The 22,672-nt window shown below is 45.4% G+C and overlaps 1 protein-coding gene and 2 non-coding genes across 13 annotated transcripts; 1 reads left to right on the top strand and 2 right to left on the bottom strand.

The window, feature by feature from the left end:
- Positions 1–689: 689 nt before the first annotated feature.
- Positions 690–22,467, bottom strand: LOC146349748 (myelin protein zero-like protein 1). 11 transcript variants are annotated; one of them, XM_084843428.1, is made up of 5 exons: positions 18,070–18,537; positions 15,479–15,670; positions 14,474–14,667; positions 5,597–5,667; positions 690–5,066 (listed from the first exon to the last, which is right to left on the bottom strand). In XM_084843428.1, the coding sequence occupies exons 2-5, from the start codon at positions 15,504–15,506 to the stop codon at positions 5,045–5,047; spliced, it is 315 nt and encodes a 104-aa protein (XP_084699554.1). In that variant the 5' UTR covers positions 15,507–15,670; positions 18,070–18,537; the 3' UTR covers positions 690–5,044. The 11 variants fall into 11 exon arrangements, 10 of the variants coding, with proteins under 10 accessions (XP_084699554.1, XP_084699552.1, XP_084699553.1 ...); XM_084843426.1 differs by lacking the exons at positions 15,479–15,670; positions 18,070–18,537 and adding an exon at positions 21,734–22,467; XM_084843427.1 differs by lacking the exon at positions 18,070–18,537 and having other exon boundaries at positions 15,166–15,670.
- Positions 20,431–20,502, top strand: TRNAP-AGG (transfer RNA proline (anticodon AGG)). The gene has a single exon. It is a non-coding gene; the product is annotated as a tRNA-Pro (tRNA).
- On the bottom strand, positions 21,210–21,281 carry TRNAP-CGG (transfer RNA proline (anticodon CGG)). Its single transcript has one exon. It is a non-coding gene; the product is annotated as a tRNA-Pro (tRNA).
- Positions 22,468–22,672: the final 205 nt, after the last annotated feature.

Below are 22,672 nucleotides of genomic sequence, written 5' to 3' on the forward strand. Positions count from 1 at the left end.
GTTTTATTTTCAGGACTGGAAGAAAACATGCTTTTCAGTGAATTGACAACACTTAGTGAAGCCTGGAATTCTATATTTTCCTCTCTGCCTTTGCCATCGACAAAGGTGGTTCTGTCCTTCCCACCTATTGTTAGATGTTAATGGCAATTTTCGATGGGCCTAACTAGACTGGGAGAAGTGGCTGATACCAAGTCAGGGTTTGCATATTATTTTTCCCATAGAGGAAACCTGTCCCAAAGATGTCAAGGCTGACAGTTGGAATGCTTTAATGCCTTCACTGCAATCCTTGAAGAACACTCCTATCACATGACTGGACTTCTGGAAGGTCCAGTTCACCACCACCAGGGCCAATGCAGTGCCAAATCTATGTAGATAGAATTAGGCATGTTCACACAGTTGGAAGTAAAGGCTGGTCAATCCAATCCTAACTCAACTTGCAGAGTTCATTCAGTTTTCACCAAGGAAGGTTTCCATCGAAACATTCTGTGCAAGAAGGGGGCATCCTCTTGTGAAATCATCAGCAAACAAGCTACTAACAAATAACTCCATCTCGGCAAGTGGATATGCAAATTTGATCATTTAGCCATTTTAGCTTTATCAATGAAAGAGTGTAATTAGGGCACAACGTTTATGTAAATATTTTGTGCATGCATGTAGTTACATATATAGTACATAATTACACGTGGAGTATATATGAAAGGCTATATCTGTATTTAAACATAACAGCATTCAAATAAATAAAAAATGGATCACAATTAGTACAGCAATATAGGCAATCAACTGTGCACTTTTTAAGAGAAGTACTACATTTACACTAATAGTTATCATTTTGAGACACTGGGGCATGTATCCCTACCTGGTACAGTCAACTGATATACGGTTTCTGTTTGAGAATGGCATAATACACAATGACGTATATATGATACAAAATGATATAACCACAGTTCATACAGTCATTAAAAACACCATGATACCTTTGAACAATCATAAAATGTTTACAAATTTTGGACAAAATACACATGTGGACATGCACAAATATCTGAAATATGTCTACTTTAGCCACATATAGAACTACACAGGTTCATACAATTCAAGCAGAAATTGGGACATATGTTGTTTTTGATGCAACAAACACCTGTGCTGAATTATACTGTTTCCGGTTATTGTACTTAATTGCTTCAGCATTCTTCCTCACAGCAACACAGCACACATAGAAGGCTAGCCTCTTTGCACTTGCAGCACACTGGACATTCTTTCATGCAACCAGAAGAGAACAGCTCATAGCAAGTCTGGAAAGCTCCAGGGAATGTTGTCCAGAGGGACTGATATAGTCCACCATTAGGGTCTGGGGTTCTAGAGGAACTAATCACTGTACTTTTCACATCATTGTCACTTTTTACACCAGCTAACATAATATATTTTTTTGGCAGGAAGTGCACAACCCTTTGTAGAACTGCACTCCACTCCCCATCCCCCGAACTACACAATTTGTGTTCAGTTGCACATTTTTTTAAGCCTTGGTCTTTGTGATACAATAAATCTCATAGCCCTGTTGCAGTTCAGTCTTGCACAGTGAGCCACCTTCAGGTACTAGATTCTCCAGGTTGTCTCTTTTCTACTTTAGCCTGGAGTGTATTTTAGAGGGAGTCCTCTATGCTATTAATAATGGCACAGTGTACTCCCTTCACAAGTCACAATGTATTATGGAAGATTAACATATTCTGCAAAGTGATAGGCACAACACTCCTAATTATAAAGAAACATTTGGACAAGAGTAATGCAGGAATTATGACCTGAATGCTTATGATGTTGATACTACATAACCTTAGTTTTTATACTGTCATGCGCTCCAGAGCCCTGAGCAGTGACAGAGTCCAGAGGAAGCGTTACACAATAGGCAAGTAGGTATATTGACGTTTATGGCACAGTAGTAGCTAGGCATACTGCTCCACACACTAGTAGCACTACTGCTTTATTTTCTGGGTTTTTTGTACACCGCCTTGGTGGGTTTCAGAAAGGCAGTATATAACTACCTTAAATAAATACAGAGGGCAGTATCCAATGCTGCCTGTCTGTGAGTGGAGCCCACTGCTGCTTCCATGAGCAACCAGCCCCACCGATTCATTTCTGCAAGTGGTTCTCCTTTCTCATTGAATGTAGATTTAGCCATTCTGGGGGCAAGCCCCCAAATGAGCAGAAATACTCCTTTCTGGATTGGGGCAGGTTGGTGGAGCTCCCTTAAGTGAGCTCCACAGGCCTGCCAAGTTCTAGCAATAAGCATTAACACTTGTTTCAAGTTGTCTCCTGGAAGCTCTAAATCTCCGTTCTGGAAGCAGTGGCATCATTCCACTTGCAGAAGGGAATTGGCAGGCTGGCCACTTGCATAGTCTGCATTGGATACTACCCAATGATCTCCAGAGACCTATAGTATTTTTGTAGTTTTATTTCTAAGTTTACAACCAGAGAGCACTGTGGAGGTAGATACATTCCAATGAGCAAGATAGTCCAGCTGCTAACACTGCATCAAGTTCCCAAACACAGCAGCTGCACTCAGCCTCAGCCAACACACAACACAGCTCTCTTTCTTCTCTGATCCTCTCCAAATTTAAACAGCAAACTGTCTGTTTCTCACATGCAAATACACCCTGCAGAGTATGGGTCCCAACCCCTGTAGGTCCCAACTCCTGTAGTTGTCCAAACAGGAAAAGCATCCTGAATGTTTGATAAACATTGAGTCCGGTTTGGCAATGAGCTTGAGGGGAGATTGTTGTGATTTATTAAGTCATAGATCCCATTATATTTGAACTGGGAAATTTTAAGTGCTGTTTTCAAACCAGGGTCGCAAACCTGGTTTGATCCTAGTTTACAAACCAAGATCTTTTAAGCAGTGTTTAAATCATAGTTTCCTGGTTCAGACAGCATGAGAAATTGTGATCTAACAAGCAAGAAAGTCTTGGCTCACATGAGAGGAGGAAGGGAAGGAGGGAGAATGCTCAAGCTCATTGCTTGAATCCTGCTTCAACAAGCTATGGTTTGTTGGAGCAGCAAGTTCACATCTGACTGGGGCCATTGAGAAGATTAGAATCAAGCAACACCTTTTAGACAAAGCTATAGTGACACCAAGCAAAGTAATGAATACAGCTCAAACTCATAATATCACATCCAGAACCACAAACATGCACAGATCAGACATACACATACATTGGTCCAGCAGTTAAGTAGAGAAGAATGGGCATGTATCTTCTACTTCTGCCAGACTTACTGGTTCTGTCCCTAATCTTTTTAAGGGTCCTCTCCAGATACTTCACACAAGTCCAGCATTGTTCTATGTCTCACTTATACCCAAAGGTCTTCAGATGATTCTTATTTCTATAATCCCCCACCCCACCCACCACGAAAAGACTCTGTACCAGATCAGTCCAAACATCAACAAAACACTGGGCTTCCTCTTTAGACCATGAGGATTGGTAGGACAAGAGTACTTAAAATGTCCTAAGAGAGCAATCCTATGAGGATTGACAGTCACTTCCGAACTCGGGGGCGACTGCCTATCCACTTCAGGGTGGAAGGAATGGTGAGGAGCGCATCTCCTCCACGCTCTTGCTGCCCTATATTCATGGCTAGACAGCCATTTTGGCTGTCTAGCCACAGGACCTCAGAGCCAGATGCTGTCAGGAGCACCCTAGCTGCCTTTTAAAGTCCCCTCCAATAGCCAGTCAAGACACAGACGAAAGGGTTTCTTTCCAAGACTTTATTCCTTTACAACTTAATGACTCTTTCAGATGCTAATTTCCAGCGACTAAGCAAGGAACTGCACTGGGGTAGCTTGCAGAGTAGCCTAAGCTCCAGGTAAGGCAGTTGGTCCCCATTTGAAGGAGAAGAGAGGGAAAACTCTGAACTTATGGGCCATGGAGAGGTCCTCCCTCTTACCCATGGGTCCTCGGGACGCGACCGTTGTTGTAGTGCCAAGCAGGCAAAGTGCCTCCTCTCGGCGCCCTCCATCTGGCACCTCTCCCTGCGTTGGCGCCGAGCATCCACCAATACCCCATCCCCCGCTCTTTCACTGCCAGAGTCACTATCCCTCTCAGGAATGAGGCAGGAGGAATCTCTCCCTGCAGCTGCGCCTCTGAGAAACGAGCAGGCTCCTCTCCCACGGGTTGTTGCTCTTCCTCAGAATCAGAACTGCTTTGGGGCTCTATGGGCTCAGTTTCCACCCTGACAGATGGCTGGGGAGGTCAGATGACACATAGGAAGTGTTGTACCGGCACTTCCGACCTCCCTGCCCCGGCCTGACCCCAGGAACACCCCAGCTGGATCTACACTTACTGCCTTTTTTCACTTCCAATGCGGTTTCACCGCCTGCCTTTCACACTACGCGGTACCCGCCTTGAATTGGAACCGGAATTTCCCATTTCTGTGCTCCTGCTTTAAGTACCCTAATATCCTGGTATTTCCCCTTAATGTGCTCTGATTTTTCGCCTTCGCTACTGTATCCGGTCATAGTCCCCTCCCACGCCTGTCCATATACGGCGGTGTTTGTATTTCCCTCCTGTCCAATCACAGCTCTCAACGGCCCCATGTCTTCTTCCAGCTCCTGATCGCATAGCTTCCTCAGCAGCCCCCATTTCCTCAGCAACAAGCAAAGGGTTGGATATGCGTGCACTTGTCTCATCTCGGAAGCTAAGGAAGGTCAGCCCCGGTCAGTAGTTGGATGGGCAACCGCCTGGGAATCAGGCTTCCTGCACTGAGCAGGGGGTTGTTCTATCCCTTCAAATGAGACTAAGTTTTACCCCCTCCTATCCCCCGCTCCGGATGTTGTTTTTTTAATTAAGGCGTTATCCTCGCAGAATCGGGGCTTCTCCGTGATGTTTTTTTCCTAATTCAGCCATGATCTTTGAAGATTCGAAGTTGTGAAGCTTCCAAATCCAAAATGAGGATGCCAGTTTCACAAAAGAAAGGATGGAGAGAAGGGTAACATTCCCAAGGAAAATGAATAGACATCTGGCTTGATACCGTTTCAGAGACTATCGAAGTACTGATGTTATCAATTGCCATCATCTGAGAAGCTGAAAAGGAAGGCAAAGAACACTGTTGGTGGTAAAAAAAAAAACCCAAACCCATTTAGGTCTTTCAAGATGGTTACTGTCTTCCAGCTACAAGGGAAAACTTTCTGGGGACTGTAAACCTCAAGTAATGTTTTCTTTTGGCAATGGAGAGTAATACACACATACATTTAGCAAATTAGATTTAATGCTCCTAACTCTCTTCTACTATTTCGATTTAGATATCGATGTTGCAAAGAACTCTTGCAGTCACCCCATCATCCACATTCAGGACCAATAGCTCTAGAGACACCTAACAGGACCCTGCAATGTACAAAGCATAGCTTGAGGACTGGTAGCTGTAGGACATATGGTAGAAAAACGTCTCCTGAACTGCAGTTTCCACACTGCAGAAATGTGGAATCTAAGGGTACAAATATCCTCACAGCACATTCTAAATATAAAGGATTGGATTAATTCAGCATTCCAATGGATGGTGCATGGAACTTCAGATATTATGAAAGCCAAGAGTGATATACTATGCCAGCACTTACATGTAGATACATCCAAGTCTCTGCTTAGCTGTTAACATTACCGGTGTCAGGAGTGCACCATAGGCAGCAGTCTGGAGTGACCCAAGAGACCAAAGAACAATCAGGATCAGAGGACAATGCAAAAAGCAGGCTAATTTTTAAAAATGTGTAGTGAGTGTGCATAGACATTATTGCAGCATATATACATATGTTTAATTAGAAACAATAAAATGTTTTGTTTAAAATGTATACTTATGTGTTTTATTGTCCCTCTCTTGTTTAGGCCCTGAAGAAGACCCAAAATATATGGTACAGGGCCAAAACATATTGGGCTACTTCGAGGAATAAAATTATATATTTCTTACATCTTGAGACTTTGTCTTTTTTTTCCATTGGGTTATTTTGGATGTCTGTTTGACCCAGGATCAGAGAAAAAGCCAAGAATCAGGGCTAGGGCTGGACCAAATTTACAAGGACAATTTCTCCCACCTCAAGATTGGCTGTTCAGCTATGCAGCAAAATTCTCTTGGGGAAAATCAGAGTGGCCTTCAAATGCACAGAGAGTTTCTTCATCTTATCAGAAAGTTATCTCTGCAACTATTAGCTCGCATCCATGAAACATCAGCCAGCCATGCACTCGCTCCAGCCATGCACTCCAGTTCACTCACTCAAGCCTTGAGGAAACAATGTAAATGACTCAGTGGTGGAAGTTATCTAGTGCTGTAGTGAATTCAAACTTGTTAAAGCGGGGGGGGGGGGAGGGAGAGGGAGAGGAAAAAAGAGATCTACCTCTTGCACATTTTTTGTGATCTTTTGCTTGGCCAAATAAAAGTATTACACTAATATGTATTTTGGAACTTTTCTTATGGGCATCACAGCTATGGCTGCTTTGTGTGAGACTTGGAGAATACCAAATTTAGCCATTTGACAGTGGGACCCTACACTGGAGAAGAGGATTTTTACCAACTGAAGCTTGGAATTTATTCTCTGAGGGTTCATGCACTGCAGCTACTAGGTAAAGCTACCCAATTTGGCTTCTATTTGCTTTTTTTAAAGTAGTACAGCATCCAAAATTATCTCCAGCTTCATTCATATAAAGACTGCCTAGACATCTCTAAGTAGCAGCTAGATTTTATATTTTCAAAGATGGAGGAACAACTTATTGCTATTCTTTTCCCCAACTGCACTAAGGGCACCTCCAGGTGAAACCTGGATCTATAACATCACCTGCTAGAGCCTTATTGGACCGTCTGCAGACCCTTTCTCCACTCTTCCATCTGAAAGACTGTGATCATGAAGACTTCAGCATCAAGTCAGGTTTTTTCCCTTCCCACCCTCAACCCGCTTTTTGTAACATTTTGCCTCATGAAGAGATCTGGAGATCTCAAAAGCTTTCATGTTTTTTGGTGATCTTTTGGTTGATCTAATAAAGGTATTTATTCATTCATTCATTCATTTCATTTCTATACCGCCCAATAGCCGAAGCTCTCTGAGCGGTTCACAAAATTAAAACCAAACAACACACAATAAACATATAGAACATTAAAACCACAATATAACAATACAACTGCAATAAAACCTAGCAGCAGTGCAGGAGTTTAAAATACAGATTTGAAACAGCAAAGATAAAAATTTAGAAAGCTAAAATGCCTGGGAAAATAAAAAGGTCTTCACCTGGCGCCGAAAGGAGTACAATGTAGGCGCCAGGCGAACCTCACTAGGGAGCTCATTCCAGAGCCGGGGTGCCACAGCAGAAAAGGCCCTCCTCCTAGTAGCCACCCGCCTCACTTCCTTTGGCAGGGGCTCACGGAGAAGGGCCGCTGATGATGACCTTAAGGTCCGGGCAGGCACATATGGGAGGAGGCGATCCTTCAGGTAACCTGGCCCCAAGCCGTTAAGGGCTTTGAATGTTAACACCAGCACTCTGAATCGGGCCTGGAAATGGACTGGCAGCCCGTGCAGCTGGAAAAGTACTGGCGTAATATGAGCTCGCAGGCCAGTCCCTGTTAACAATCTTGCTGCCCTATTTTGGACCAGCTGAAGTTTCCAGACCGTTTTCAAAGGCAGCCCCACGTATAACGCATTGCAGTAATCCAGACGAGAAGTTATCAGAGCATGGATAACTGTAGCTAGGCTATCTCTGTCCAGATAAGGGCGTAGTTGGTATACCAGCCTAAGCTGATAAAAAGTGCTCCGTGCCACTGAGTTCACCTGTGCCTCAAGTGACAGTTCTGGATCCAAGAGCACCCCCAAACTATGAACCTGATCCTTTAGGGGGAGTGCAACCCCCTCCAGAACAGGTGGAATATCACCTAGCCGGGCAGACAAAGCACCGACTAACAGTACCTCCATCTTGTCTGGATTGAGTTTCAGTTTATTGGCCCTCATCCAGTCCATTACCGTGCCCAGGCACTGATTCAGAACAGCCACTGCCTCACCTGGTTTTGATGAGAAAGAGAGGTCATCTGCATATTGATGGCACCTCAGCCCACACCTCCGGATAACCTCCCCCAGCGGTTTCATGTAGATGTTAAACAGCATGGGGGATAAAATAGAGCCCTGTGGAACCCCATGGCACAATTGCCATGGCACAGAGCAATAATAATAATAGGTATTAAACTAATACAGATTCTGAGAATTTAAACCCTTCAGTCTGGCTACTTTTACACTCCCAAGCTGCTCAGCTGCCTCTCTCACCCCTTCACAAGTGTTTATTCATTTATAAAATAATTGCTGCAGGGATATACTGTCAAGCAGAGATGGGGACAAAGTCATCAACATTTTTATCTTCAAGCTGTTAGCCATGCCCCCAAGCAATCCTTCTTTGCCTGTATGAGAAAGAACAAGTCAGCTAGCATTTAGACAGCAAAACAAAGCTGGGTGTGCCTAATTCACTGAAGCATTTCTTCTCAAATTACTAGGTCAGCTTCACAAATGTATCATCATTTCTCCTCAGGACTGAAGGGAAAACCAGAGACACCCAGAGCTCAGATAGACAAGCAAGGCTCCACTGCAACATTAAGCCCAATTATACTTGTTCCTGCCCAGGAAGATCCTGCAAACTCTCCTGCATCTGAGGCAGAAAAGCACACTTGCCACTGCCAGCAGCCATTGCCACAATTACTGCTGCCCCTTTCCTCCTCCCTTGCATCTGTCCCCCTCCCACCCACCGCATCTTTCTCCCCCCCACCACCACATTGTTGTTACTGCTGCTGCCTGCTCTGCAGGGCAGCTGAGCTCTCTGAAGACCAAATGGGCTGGAAAAGTGGCAGATGCAACTCTTCAAAGAGGCAGTCATGCCCAAATGCCTGGCTCAAAGGGTCCTTCCTCAGAGCCAGGTGTTGTGGGGGGGAATGTCCCTGGAGATCACCTGTCCTTCCTCACTACTTGACCCTGAGGAAGGACCCCTCAGAGCCAGGCATTTGTGCATGGCTGGCTCTCTAAAGAGCCATATGGGCCACTTTTCCAACTGACTTGGTTCTTCAGAGAGCGCAGTCACCTGCCGGCTCGCTCTGCGAGGAGCTGCAAAGTGGGCAGTGGCAGTGGTGGCACCAATGGGGAAAGCAGGGGTGGGGGGAGAGACATGGTAATGACGGCGGCAGCAGGTCCTCCTGGCAGGGAGAAGGAGCATATAATTTGCTGCTTCTCCTGCTCCTTTGCCCGAGGTGTGGGCTTTATCCCGCCTCATGGGAAGGCTGGCCCTGGGAGGAGCCAATGTCCAACCTGGGTACAGAGTCAGTTCAGAGACTGAAAATTCTTCATGGAGAAGTTGCAGTTATGCAATTCATCAAATGGAGCATGGGTCAGCAGATCCTGACAACTGGACATAGGCAGGCTAGCTCAGCCTTCCCCAACCCAACACCCTCCAAATGTGTTGGTCTACAATTCCTGTCACCAGCAACCAGTGAGGGATAATGGGATTTATAGTCTGACACACAGAGGGAAGGGTTGTAGTGCAGTGACCGTGCATCTGCATTACATGCAAAAAGTCCCAGGTTCAACCCCCAGCATCTCCAGGTAGGGCAGAAAAAACTCCTGCCTGAAACCCTGAAGAGCTGCTGTCAGTCAGTGTAGACAATATTGGCTAGATGGACCAATGGTCTGATTCAGTGGCCTGGTTCACACATCACAACTAACTATGGGTTAAACAACCCGCAATTAGTCATAGCTACACCAGAGTGTCCAAGCGCATTGCTTCATATGTCCTTGCAGCTTCTGCTTTACATCCAGCTTTATAAACAATCTAGAAACACCCTGTTCCTGGGCTATTGTTGTGACATGTGAACCCAGCACTCTGGGTTGTTTAGGGTTAAACAACCCAGAGTTTTAATCTAACAATCACTTATGGTTTGTTGTTGGGTTAAAAGAAGTGGAGGCTGGTGGCTGATTTCAGTGGGGCTGTGAATCGACTCTGGGTTTTAGTCAAAAGTTTAAAGGAGCTATTCAATGTGCTGAACCCAGTTTGGGTTGAGAACCTTGGATAGCTCATTTAGAGTTCTGACTGAAATCCAGAGTGGAATCACAGCCTCACTGAAATCAGAGCCACCAGCCTCCACTGGTTAAAAGTCTGAGTTGCTTAACCCTAAACAAGCCAGAGTGCCGGGTTTGTGCATCACGACAACAACCCAGGTGTTGTTCCTGGATTGTTTAGCAAAATGGGAGAGCAGGCGGGAGTCAGCACTCTCACTCACTCCTCCGTGCACATGGGTTGTTTGGTTGTGCGAACTGAGTCAGTATAAGGCAGTGTCCTGTGTTTCATTTTAACATCTGGAGGGCACTGAGTTGGGGGAAGGCTAAGCTACCTCTATCTACCTAAAAGCATCTCAGAAGATTGTGAAATAAAATTTTCAACCATACCAGGCCCTTTTGATATGCCAGAAATTAAATCTAAAGCAAGAATATGACTTACATACTTCATTGTAAGCATGCACGTCCCTGATTCAGTCTGGGACCATGGTGCTCCAGGAGGGGGGATTTAAGCTTTCCTCTCCCATTTTTGTCCTGAAATTCTGCCTCCTTCATAGGGGGTTAAAGAAAAAAAATGTCTCCATTAATTCCAATGGAATTTTTTTTTCTTTTTTTGATCTCCCCATGAGAGGCTGGAATTTCAGGATGAAAATGGGAGAAGGAAAACTTAAATCCCCTCCCTGTGGAGCACCACAGTCCCAATTCAAATTGGGGCTGCACACACTTACACTGAAGTAAATAATCCAATCACATGTACCTCTGCTGTGTGTCATTTGAAGAAGGTTTAGTTTGGCCCTGATAGCTAACACAATGTAGTACAGTAATCTTCTTTTAGTTCTTTTAGTAACCAGGCTTAAGTAGAGATGTCGGACAAATCCACAACAGGTTCAAATCAGTTCAGATTTCTATGAATCTGACCTGTGGATTCTGCAGTAAAAAAGCTTTTTCCAAGGCATGTGAGTTCTGCACACTTGTGGATCAGTTTTTCATATTTGGGGGGGATTTTCACTAATTCACTAGCACATTAGCGCTAATGCACATTTTCACAAATGCACTAATGTACACTATCTGATGTGCATTAGTGCATTTCTGCAAGTGCGTATCAGTGCTAATGTGAATTAGCGTTAATGCGAATTAGTTCACGAAGGATGAACGTCTGGCTTTAAAATTGGTTTTTTATTTATTATTTATTTATTATTAAATTATTAATCGCCCATCTGGCTGGTCACCCAGCCACTCTGGGCGATGTACAACATACAATAAAACAGTTTAAAACAATAAAATTCTACAATAAAAACATTTCCTAAAATACCCTAACCCACCCCAAATGCCTGCCTGAACAACCACATTTTTAATGCACGACGGAAGCTCATTAAAGAGGGGGCATGACGGAGTTCCCTAGGGAGGGAGTTCCACAGAGTGGGGGCCACCACAGAAAAGGCCCTTTTCTGGGGCCTTTTGTCAATGATAGCCCAAAAGACACCTGACAATCTGCAAAACACAGATAGAATGGATTTAACAAAATTTGTACATCCCGAGGCTTAAGATTTCCATGTGGAAATGTTTAATACATTTTAGTTAAGTTCATATTTAAATGGAGCAATATATTATGTCATACACTGCAACCTATCCCAAGCCATTTCCAGCTCCATTGCTAAATGTCCAAGTAAAGAAGATAGCAGAGAACACTGATTAGCTTAAGAGGTGTTCTTTAATTTTCAGAACAAATAGCTTGGAAAAGATGCTAAAATGCAGCAGAATTGAAGTACAAATGGCCAAAATGATGCCCCATTAAGTGAAATGTTTCCAGAGGCTGTGGCTGTGGTTATGGTACTTCCAGGAGTTACTGCTGCTCTTCCATAACCTGCTGTTATGTCTCTCTCCAAAACTTCAACTTCGACTTGCCCTGGCTCAGCAACTATGTCAGGAGGGTTCTTAACATCACAGAAATAAGTGCCATTGTCTACAGGTTGCATGTTTGCTATCCTGATTGATGCATCTCTCATAGTAAAGTTCCCAGCCCAGCTGCTCCGTCCATTAAATTGTGTATTCTTCCCATTATATTCCTTCCCATCAGAATAATAGAAAAACTGTAATCACAAAAACAACCACATTAACCTTGCATAAACATTTATTCTTCTTGCTTTGTAACAGAGGTGGGGAACATTTTCAGTCCAAGGGCCAAATTCCAATTTGGAAAACGCCTTGAGGGCTGCATTCCATCTGTGGGTGGAGCTAAAGGCAGAGTGGGTTTGGCCAAAGGCAGAGTGGGTGGGACCAAAACGTTATTATCAATTTTAAGCCTACTCAGCAGCAGGACAAGCCTCTGCATGTCTACTCAGAAGTAAGTACAAGCAGCATGTCTACTCAAAAGTAACCAGGACAAGACTCATAAGCAAGCAGGACTGAATCACTCCACAGCTTCCTCCCAGGTCAGCCTCCTCGGCACTGCAAGGAAAAGCTCTTATCACTGATCAGCTGCTGATTGGATATAATAGCAGTTCCCTGCTGAGCAAGGGAGCCTTTTGAGAGGGGGAAGAAAATCAATGGTAAAAGGGGATGGGATTTTAGAAGAGGGCATGTCCACCAGCAAAGGCTTTGTGGGCCAGATTAGAGAGCTTCACAGGCCAGATTAGGCTCACAAATCGTATGTTCCCCTCGCCTGCTGCTGCTGCTGTTATTATTATTACATTTATATCTTGCCTTTTTCCACTTGCAAGGAATATGTGATTTACACAGTCCTTCTCTCCATTTTCTCCTCACAACAACTCTGTGAGATACGTTAGGTTGAGAGTCAGTGACTGGCCTAAAGTAACCCAGTGAGCTTCATGGCTGAGTGGGGACTAGAACCTGAATCGCCTGAGGCCCAGTTCAACACCCTTAACTTCTACACCAGACTGGCTCTCTCCATGCTTTATAACATTGTCTAGATGTTTCCAGCGTGGAGACTGACTGCACAAAACTTGGGTTCTATGTGGATTCAAAGAAAACGGCACCCTCAGATGAAGGCAGCTAAACGACCAGTCTTTAGGGGCTTCCAGATGAGGCTTTTATCACAGAATTTGACAGGGTTCCAGACTACACTGTCTTCTGCTCATAACCTTCCTGTGTTTTCCCACCACTTCTTCCATCTTTTTTCTTACTGTGGAAATTCCCGCTGAGGAAGAAAGGACAGAAAGCTGCACAATGCCTTCGGATTGTTAGTGATAGTAGAACTCCTCCATCTGGAAGTACCCTTTATTTTTGTTACTTTTAGGAAGGCTCTGTCTGACTTACTGCCCAATCCTATGCGTGTTGACTCTGAAGTAAGTCACACAGAGGTTAGTGGAATTTACTCCCAAGTAGCATATGTATCCAGGATTTCAGCCTAGGGCTTCAATCAGTAAATTCCAGAGGAGATATGGTTTCACCTGAAAAATCCTTGAGGTCAGAACATATACACATTACCATTTCTGGGACCTAACAGAGCAGAGAGGCCACATAACATGAAGAAAAGAGTGTTCTATAGCAGAAGGCTGAGAAAGAAATATTCCTATAAAAGAAAAACTAAGAGAGAGAGAGAGAGAGAGATGGAGATTAGCCCAAGCTGCAAGCTTTTGCAGAGGACATGGAGAGAAATAATATAATTGTCAAGAGGGAAAGGAAGAAAAGCAGATTATGTGGTGGGGAAAATTGGAGATATCCTATGCACATTTCCTGGGAGTAAGCCTCACTGAACTTACTTCCAAGTAAACATGCATAGAATTGGATTGTGTACCTTAAGTTGAGTTTTACAGAGCAATAAGACATCCATTTAGAGGCTACAAAGAGACACAAAGAAGTGATAAAAATAAAAGGGAAGGATAGAAGAAAGATATGAACTCAACAGCTCAAAGGCTACTCTTTTTTTTTAACTACATTTGAGAACAGGCAGATATGGCCAATATTAAGTGCTGTCCTTCCAAGACATTCTTACAAATGACAAAAGTAAGGAGTACTATCAAGATCTGTCATCCATGTTTTCCACAAATTCGTATTCAAATTGGACCTTACCTCTGACATCGAGCTGGTTTGCACAACCACCACAGCCCACCTTGGCTCATTTAAGCCATGGTGGGTTGCAGCATGTGCTGGCAGCCATTTTGAATATGCAAGCCGCAGCTGGCAGGCATCATGGCTTATCGTGTCATCTGATCCTGGCGAGGGTGGGTTGTTGGCATGGTTAACAAACCACCCACAACCCATGGGTTGTTTTAGGGTTGTGGGTAGCTTGTTAACCATGCCAAGAGCCCCCCTCCCCTTGCCAGGTTCAGATGACACGATAAGCCATGGCGATCACTCGCCACAACATTAATATTCAAAATGGCCACTGGCATGTGCCACAGCCCACCGTGGCTCCAATAAGTGATGGTGGGCGGCAGTGATCTTGTGAACCGGGTCATTAGCTCTTACCGTTGTGGGACGAGCAGTTGATCCCTCTCGTTGAAAGCTCCAAGTAACAGATGTGGCAGTGCTGATATCCTCTGATGATATAAATATGCATGGAAGTTTTGCATCTGTCCCAGACTCTACAAACAGTTCCGTTGGGGTGGACACTTGCACAACTGAAATGTCAACTGTCGAAGAACAAGATGCCATCCGGGGCCCTGTACAAGCAATAAAATTACATTGCTACAGAAATATAGAGCTAAACAAAGTAATGCATAAACCAGCCTGCCTTTAAAGGTGGCCCCTCCCTCCTTCAATTGCCACCAGAAGGGCTTTTGAGGAAACATTGTGCCCTGAGAGCATGTGAGAAGAAACAGATTAAGCTTTAACTCAAAGGAGGAAGGTAAAATGCAGAAGAAAAGAAAGAAAAGAGGAACAGGCCAGCAAAGAACAAAAAACAGGTATATTCCTATCCATCTGGGCAACTGAATCATCATGCTTTTTCCTCCTCCTGAATCATCGTGCATGCATCATCATCATGCTTCCTCCCCCACTTTCCAATCCCTTTCTCTGTGCCTCATATCTTCCTTAGATTGAAGCCTGAGGGCAGGGACTGTCTGGCTGTTGATTGTTGTAAGCTGCTCTGGGAGTCTTTTGGCTGAAGAGGTGGAGAAAAATGCTATGAATGAAGAAAATAAAGGAATGATGTATTCTACCAGGTTCCATGTGGTGCCAGAGTGCAACACTGTCCATGCTCTGAGATACCAAGCTCCAAGAGATTAGTGAGAGGAAAAAATACAGCGGCTGATGGTGATTGAAGGTGTGAGCATGAAAATGAGGTGTGCCTTCTTATTTATCACTCAGTATTCACAATCTCCCCTTCATGGATCACTGCCTTGTTGTGGCAAAGGGGCTTGTGTAACTCAGTGAAGCTATAAGCTATGCCGTGCAGGGCCACACAAGATGGACAGGTCATGGCGGAGAGTTCTGACAAAATGTGGTCCACTGGAGAAGGAAATGGCAACCCACTCGAGTATTCCTGCCAAGAAAACCCCATGGAACGTATCACAAGGCTAAAAGGTATGATGCCGGAAGATGAGCCCCTCAGGTCGGAAGGTGACCAATATACTTCTGGGGAAGAGCAGAGGGAATTTCCAAGTAGTGCCAGAAAGAGTGAAGCGGCTGGGCCAAAGCCGAAAGGACACTCAGCTGTGGATGTGTCTGGTGGTGAAAAGAAAATCCGATGCTGTAAAGAACAATATTGTTTAGGAACCTGGAATGTAAGATCAGTTAATCAAGGTAAGCTGGAGGTGGTCAAACATGAGAATGGCAAGATTGAACATCGACATCTTGGGAATCAGCGAACTAAAATGGACAAGCATGGGCGAATTTAATTCAGATGACCATTATACAGTCAGGGCCAGAAATATTGGAACAAGGATAACTGTTCTGGCAGTTGGCCTCTGTACACCACCACACTGAAGTTGAAAGGAAACACACCCAGATGGGAGCAAGTACTTTCAGCTGTAATTCAAGCGGTTTGACAAAAGTGGGGTACTAACCATTCAGGAAGTACAGCCAGTGGCATACACACACACCCATCATTGGTGGCTCATAAGTAATGGAACAAACCAACATCATTTCAAACTTAAGGATCGCCTTTAATACCTGGATGAAAATCCTTTGCAGTCAATGTCTGCCTGAAGTCTGGAACCCATGGACATGACCAAATGCTGATTTTCTTCCCTCGAGATGCTTTGCCAGGCCTTTACTGCAGCTGCCTTCAGCTGCTGCTTGTTTGTGGGTCTTTCTGCCATCAGTCTTGTCTTCAGTAAGTGAAAAGCATGCTCTATTGGGTTGAGATCAGGTGACTGACTTGGCCATTGAAGAACATCCCACTTCTTTGCCTGGAGAAACTCTTGGGTAGCTTTTGCTGTATGTTTTGGGTCATTCTCCATCTGCAATATGAAGAGGCGGCGTATCAGTTTGGCAGCATTCGGTTGAATCTGAGCAGAAAGTATAGCCCTATACACTTCAGAATTCATCCTGCTGCTTTTATCAGCAGTCAGGTCATCAATAAACACCAGTGAACCGGTTCCATTGGCAGCCATACATGCCCATGCCATAACACTGCCTCCACCATGTTTGACAAATGATGTGGTATGCTTTGGATCATGAGCTGTTCCTTTCCTTCCCCATAAGTTTCTCTTCCCATCATTCTGGTACAAGTTAATCTTGGTTTCATCAGTCCAAAGAATCTCATTCCAGAACTGGGCAGGCTTTTTAGGTGTTTGCTGGCAAAGGCTAATCTGGCCTGTCTGTTCTTGAGCATTACCAGTGGTTTGCACCTTGTTGTGAAGCCTCTTTATTTACATTCATGAAGCCGTCTCTTGACTGTAGATGTTGACAATGACATGCCTACCTCCGCAAGAGCGTTCTTGACCTGGCTAGATGTTGTGAAAGGGTTCCTCTTCACCATGAGTAGAATTCCGCGGTCATCCACCTTAGTTGTCTTCCGTGGTCTTCCGGGCCTTTTGCTGTTGCTGAACTTGCCAGTTAGTTCCTTCTTTTTCAAGATGTTCCAAACTGTTATATTGGCCACCCCCACTGTTTTTGCTATCTCTGAGGGGTTTATTTTGTTTCCTCAGCCTAATGATGGCCTCCTTCAGTCGCATGGACACCTCTTTGGACCTCATGCTGGGGATTCCAGTGAACAGCTACCAAATGCAAACGTAACACTCAGAACCACCTCCAGGCCTTTTATCAGCTTGATTGGTCATGGGGTACCCAGGAAACAGGCCACACCTGGCGATGCAGCTGCTTGTCAGCCATTCGTTCCATTACTTATGAGCCACCAACAATGGGTGTGTGTGTATGCCACTGGCTGTACTTCCTGAATGGTTAGTGCCCCACTTTTGTCAAGCCCCTTGAATTACAGCTGGAAGTCCTGACTTTAGGATTAGGATTACAGCCTTCCCTTACAGAAACATAACATATATACCAGCTTGGGCGGATGGCATATATGCCAGGATCACCGCCGCACAGAGAGGGGCTGCCAAGGGTCTGTTAAAACACACCCCGCCCATCCCCACAATCTCTTTTCCCAAAGCTTTACTCCAGACTTGCCCTCCAGATGCTTTAGACCACAACTCCCATCAGCCCTAGCCAACAAGGCCAATTATCAGAGATGATCAGAGTTGTAGTCCAAGACATCTCGAAGGCACCAGTTTGGGGAAGGCTGCCTTATGCCGTCCAGCATCTTCCAATCCAGTGAGCCACTTTATCCGGGCCAACCCCACCTTTCTTCCCCAAGCTCAGTTTAAAGCGCTCGCTCAGGCATAGGGGGCGTGGCTAGGTACAAATCTTAGTCAAACTTTCTCCGCCCACTTGTACTTTCCACGCCCCCCCCCCCCCCCCGGCATGAATGAAGAATCGCAGCAGCCCTCACACTGGCCTAGAGCGAAAGCCACCAGGAGCCATAATGGGGGCGCGCGGGCTGGCGAGGTCTCGCGGCTCCCTAGACCTCCACCAGCAGCTGCCGCCGCCGCCGCCATTGGCCCCGCAGCCATCTTTGTATCTCCGCCCACTTTCCCCCCTCCCATTGTTACGTCCCCGCGCACCTTCTATCCGTTGTTGTAGGTGGAGTGGGGTGGGAGAAAGGAGCAGGTAGAGGAGGATTTCAAAGCGGAGCGCAGCAGAACGCAGTCCAGTTGCCAAGACTTAAAATCCAAACGTTAACAAAATCATGATTAAAAAAACAAGAATTAAAAAGAATTTCTCCAGGCACAACAGTAGCAATTGCAACAGTACTTTTTCAAGTACTTTGAAAAAGTTGCACTCCTATGCACGTTCTACGTGGGAGTAAAGAAACACAGTGGGGCTTTGTACGGTACCAACATACATAGCAGCTTTCCCCAACCTGGTGTCCTCCAGATGTGTTGGACTACGACTCCCATAATTCTCAGCCAGCATGGCCAATGGCCACGTTGGGGAAGACTGAGGCATAGGATCAGGCGGCATATCTTATGAGTCAGCCACACACACGTCGTCTCCCTTAACCGGCTCTCTCTCTCGTTGCCTGCTGAAGCGGCTCCTGATCGATGGGTGTGTGTGTGTGCGTGCGTGCGTGTGCGTGGCGCTCTCATTCACCCAACTGCACGGCCCGTCGCAGAACAGGGAATAAACGCCGCCCTCCCTTTGAGCAGGTGACGGGATGGCTCTGCAAGAGCGGCTTGCCGAGTGGAGATCTGCCGGAGAACGTTTCCTCGCTCGTTCCCGGCTACCTGTTCCCTTCCCGAGAGTGTAAATGGGGATTTTGTTGAACGGTCAGCTCCGCTGGCTCAGGCAGGCTATAGGGCTGCAGTCCTTTGCACACTTCCTAGAGGATACGTTCAATTGCACGTGCGGCCCCATCTTACGCATGAATGTTTACTCGGTAAGAAGTCCCACGAGGTCAGAAGGCTCACTTGTAAGCTAAGCGCGAGTCGGGCTGCAGCCTGTAGGGCTCCTGCACTCGTCTGCTGGGTTTTGCGGGTGACCTTTGCGATGGGGCTCCGTGCCCTTACCTCCCAGACAACATCGGCCTCGTCGCTGTTGTTGTTCAGTCGTTAGGCAAGGAGAAGGCGAGCCGGATTTTGAGATACTAATAAAGGGTGGCAAAGTCTCAGTTATTTACAGCGCAGCCTAGGTACGTCTACTCAGAACTAAGTCTCGTTGAGTAAAGCGGGGCTTACTCCTAGGTATTTGGGTATAAGATTGCAGCGTTAGGGCGCAATCCTATGCATGTTTAGACAGCGAAAAGGCCTACAACGCCCAGCATGCCCCAGCCAGGATTGCTGGCTGGGGCATGCTGGGAGTTGTAGGCCTTTCCGCTGTCTAAACATGCATAGGATTGCGCCCTTAATTATTATATTCAAATCTCCACTCAGCCATGAAGCTCACCTTACGCCAGTCGCACTGCCTCAACCTACTCTAGCCTACCTCACAGGGTTGTTCTGAGGATACAAGCAGAACGGGGCAGAGAACCATGCATTATTGCCTTGAGCTCCTTGGAGAAAAGGGATAAAAATAAATAAATAAATAAAATATGTATATTCACCACCAGGGGGTGGCACCTTTTGAAATGTTCTGCCCAGTGAAGGCTGGTGGCTCAGATTTTGGTGGGGCTTTAAATCCATTCTGGGTTTCAGCCAGAACTCTAAAGGATCTATCCAAGGTGCTGAAGCCTAAACCCGAAATAGGTTCAGCACCAAAATCGGAGCCACCAGCCCCCACTGGTTCTGCCACGGGCAACAAAAAGTCTCTGGACTTCTGTTTCCCTAAAAATACCCTCCTCCATCATTCGGTTCCTATGACTTAACATAGCACCATGCAATATATGCTGCATGAAAATTGGAAAATATCTTTCACGTTATAGCCCACTGAAGAATTCTGGAAACCCTAAATTCAGCACGCACCTTTTCCCTATCTCTTTTTGTTATGGGAATACAAAGTCCTGGGTGTTACAGCACCCAAATCCTAGGTGGGCGATGAAGAAATAGATGGCAGCCACTAAAACTCCCTGCTTGTGGGTTACCTTACTGATCTCGTACTTGGTATTTTATTGTGTTTCGTGAGCCAAAGGCTATAGCAACAAAACATACAAACGGATAACATACTGAATATAATTCAGAACAATTTTAGTGTAAAAATTTCTTATGCGAATCATTTCGTCAGAACTAAATCACATTTGGTAGGGATTGCTTACTGCGCTGACTTTATCTTTGTAAAGTGCATGTAGGTATCTCAACAAAAAAGGGGTTGTTGTTGAAATGCAAGCGTTTCAACAAAGAAGGTGTGTTGTTTAGACGTTACTTAATCTAATGATGTATTTTGGAATTGAGATAACCGCGGTTTCAAAAGAGAAAAAGAACAGCTAACTCCAGGAAACAAGAAAGCTATGTTAGGTTCTTGTAAAAGAACGTGAAACGCAGCAGTACAGTGGCTCGTTGGTCTAGGGGTATGATTCTCGCTTAGGGTGCGAGAGGTCCCGGGTTCAAATCCCGGACGAGCCCGTTTTTTAATTTTTTATCTTTAACCCGCCACAGCAGCATGATAAAAAATATGCATTTTTCGGATGGCTGCCCGCCCCATGACTTTTCTAAACGTTTATAACAGGATTTATTGGTATGAATGATCATGCAATTTATGCGCACGATGATGTACTGTAAAAATACGATCCTTTTGCTTTTCTTGTTGCCCACTGCATAACTTTTAAGGGGGATTAGAGAAACGATAGCTAATGTCCTTCTGCTAATTCACTCTGCTCTTTATTTCTATTATTATTATTAGAAATAATACTAATAATTCGTGACAATGATAATAGAAGCGGTCCTGCTAGGAAGCCTGAGTAGAAGAAAATAAAATAGACGCTGTCTGCGTGATGCAAACGAGCATCAAAATAACAGGCTAACTTGTGCGCAGTTTCTAATGATCCGGCCTTTCTTTTTCCTTGCGTACTCGATGGGAGCGTTTTCATTTCCCCCTCCAGAACCTAGATCTGGGGAAATGTTTCGAAACAGCCTTTACTGAATAAATACTTGTGCTGTCTTTCAACACCGCCGTGCCACGTTAACCTCGTCCCTTTTGGTTATGCGATTGTTTGTCTTGGCCCCTTCCCCTCTGACTAACCTCCTCAAGGCTCTAATGAAACAGCTGTAAAATTAATAAACTGCTGACGTCCCCCAAAATAGGAATGCAATATACCACTCCTCCCAGTTACGGGCTCGTCCGGGATTTGAACCCGGGACCTCTCGCACCCGAAGCGAGAATCATACCCCTAGACCAACGAGCCGCTCTCAACTCGCTCTTCCTCAGCTCACTTCTTCACTTTTATCCCGCCCCATTGCAACTGCGCACGTATTTCACTTCACAGTTCGCGCAGCTTGACATACACACGTACAACCCTTCCGTTCAGAAGAATGGTTCCGCCCACGGTCCTGACGATACCATTCAACGTCTCGACGGGGAGCTTTCTCTTGGGGGGGAGGGGTTGTGAGACAAAGAAGCTGTTATCTCCGCGGGAAAGGGAGATACCACTCCGCACTGGCTGAGGGGGGGGGGGAAAATCCCCTTTCCTTTCCATGCAGGATGGGGCGTTCTGGCTGGGCAGCGGGATTCAAGGGTGAATCCATCCGCTTGAATCGTCTCCGTTACCGGAGCCGGGAAACGAGCAGGGCCGTTTCTGCCTCTTCAAATAGTTCTTTTCAGGCGCCCCCTTTCCCACCGCGGAGGGACATTTCTCACCACACAGGCTCCCTCCCCTCGAAGCCCAACGCTCGACCCTTTCCGTACTGAACTCGGCAAACGGGGCAGGTTCCCGGATGGTGACGAGTCTCTTGTAGTAAAAAAAAAAAAAAGTCGCCAACTTCCGCCCCGTCTCCCTGTCTGAGCTCCTGTGCCTTCCACGGTTGCGTAACAGACGGTGGTCCGTAATAAGTAAAACTTTCTTGGCAGGGAAAATCATGGACAAGTTTCACTCGCCATTTGAATCCCGCCTGTTGTGGAGGCTTTAAAGGCACAAGCACCCTACTGGGCGGAGGGAAAAACATGTAGGCAAATCGTGTTTTGAGTGCCTGGGGCAGTATATTATTGTAAGTAAGTAAATAAATAAATAAAATGAAGCAGCCTACGCCAAAAGCGGTTGGCATCTAAAATGACATGTTTACTCTCAGTGCTGATGAATGCAGCACTGAATATGTACAGATTTTGTAACTGGTTTTGGTGGTTGTACAGCATTGCTATGTACATGAGCAGAAACGTGAATTTAAATGGCCTTTCTGTTGATAGGTAACAGAATGCTCATTTCACCACAGCTATACAGTGGAAGTACAGAGGAAATGCATGTCTTCCTCGGAGTTAGAGGGCTTCAGTTGCTTTTACTGAACTCCATTGTATTGAGCTGAGGGGCAGCAAGCTCTGGCCTCATCCATCTACCAGGAGACCAAGGGTCACCGGGAAGCTGTACAAACCTGTCCCATATTTGTAAAAAAAAAAAATCATGCAACAGACCTGAAGAATCTATTAATGTACTTGATTACGTACTCTCATATGAACCTACTCACTCTTTAAGATCTTCATCAGAGGACTTTATGTGTGTGGGTCCTAGCACCTTCCAGTGTTGAAACAAGATTCAACTATCATTCTAGCTGGCTTTTGTATGTGGAATGGAAGGCTTGCTGTTTT

This window comes from Heloderma suspectum, chromosome 3 (genome assembly GCF_057233095.1).
Source record: "Heloderma suspectum isolate Gila_16-S chromosome 3, 16-S_ref, whole genome shotgun sequence".
Taxonomy (NCBI): domain Eukaryota; kingdom Metazoa; phylum Chordata; class Lepidosauria; order Squamata; family Helodermatidae; genus Heloderma; species Heloderma suspectum.

What these genes read in the sequence shown, in the direction of transcription:
- LOC146349748 (XM_084843418.1), bottom strand. Translation starts at nt 21,953, where the DNA reads ATGATTTTCCCTGCCAAGAAAGTTTTACTTATTACGGACCACCGTCTG. An exon ending in GAGGGGAGGGAGCCTGTGTG is followed by an intron (nt 14,668 to 21,733) that starts GTGAGAAATGTC and finishes TTGCTTGTACAG; the next exon opens with GGCCCCGGATGGCATCTTGT. An exon ending in CAACTGCTCGTCCCACAACG is followed by an intron (nt 12,133 to 14,473) that starts GTAAGAGCTAAT and finishes TTGTGATTACAG; the next exon opens with TTTTTCTATTATTCTGATGG.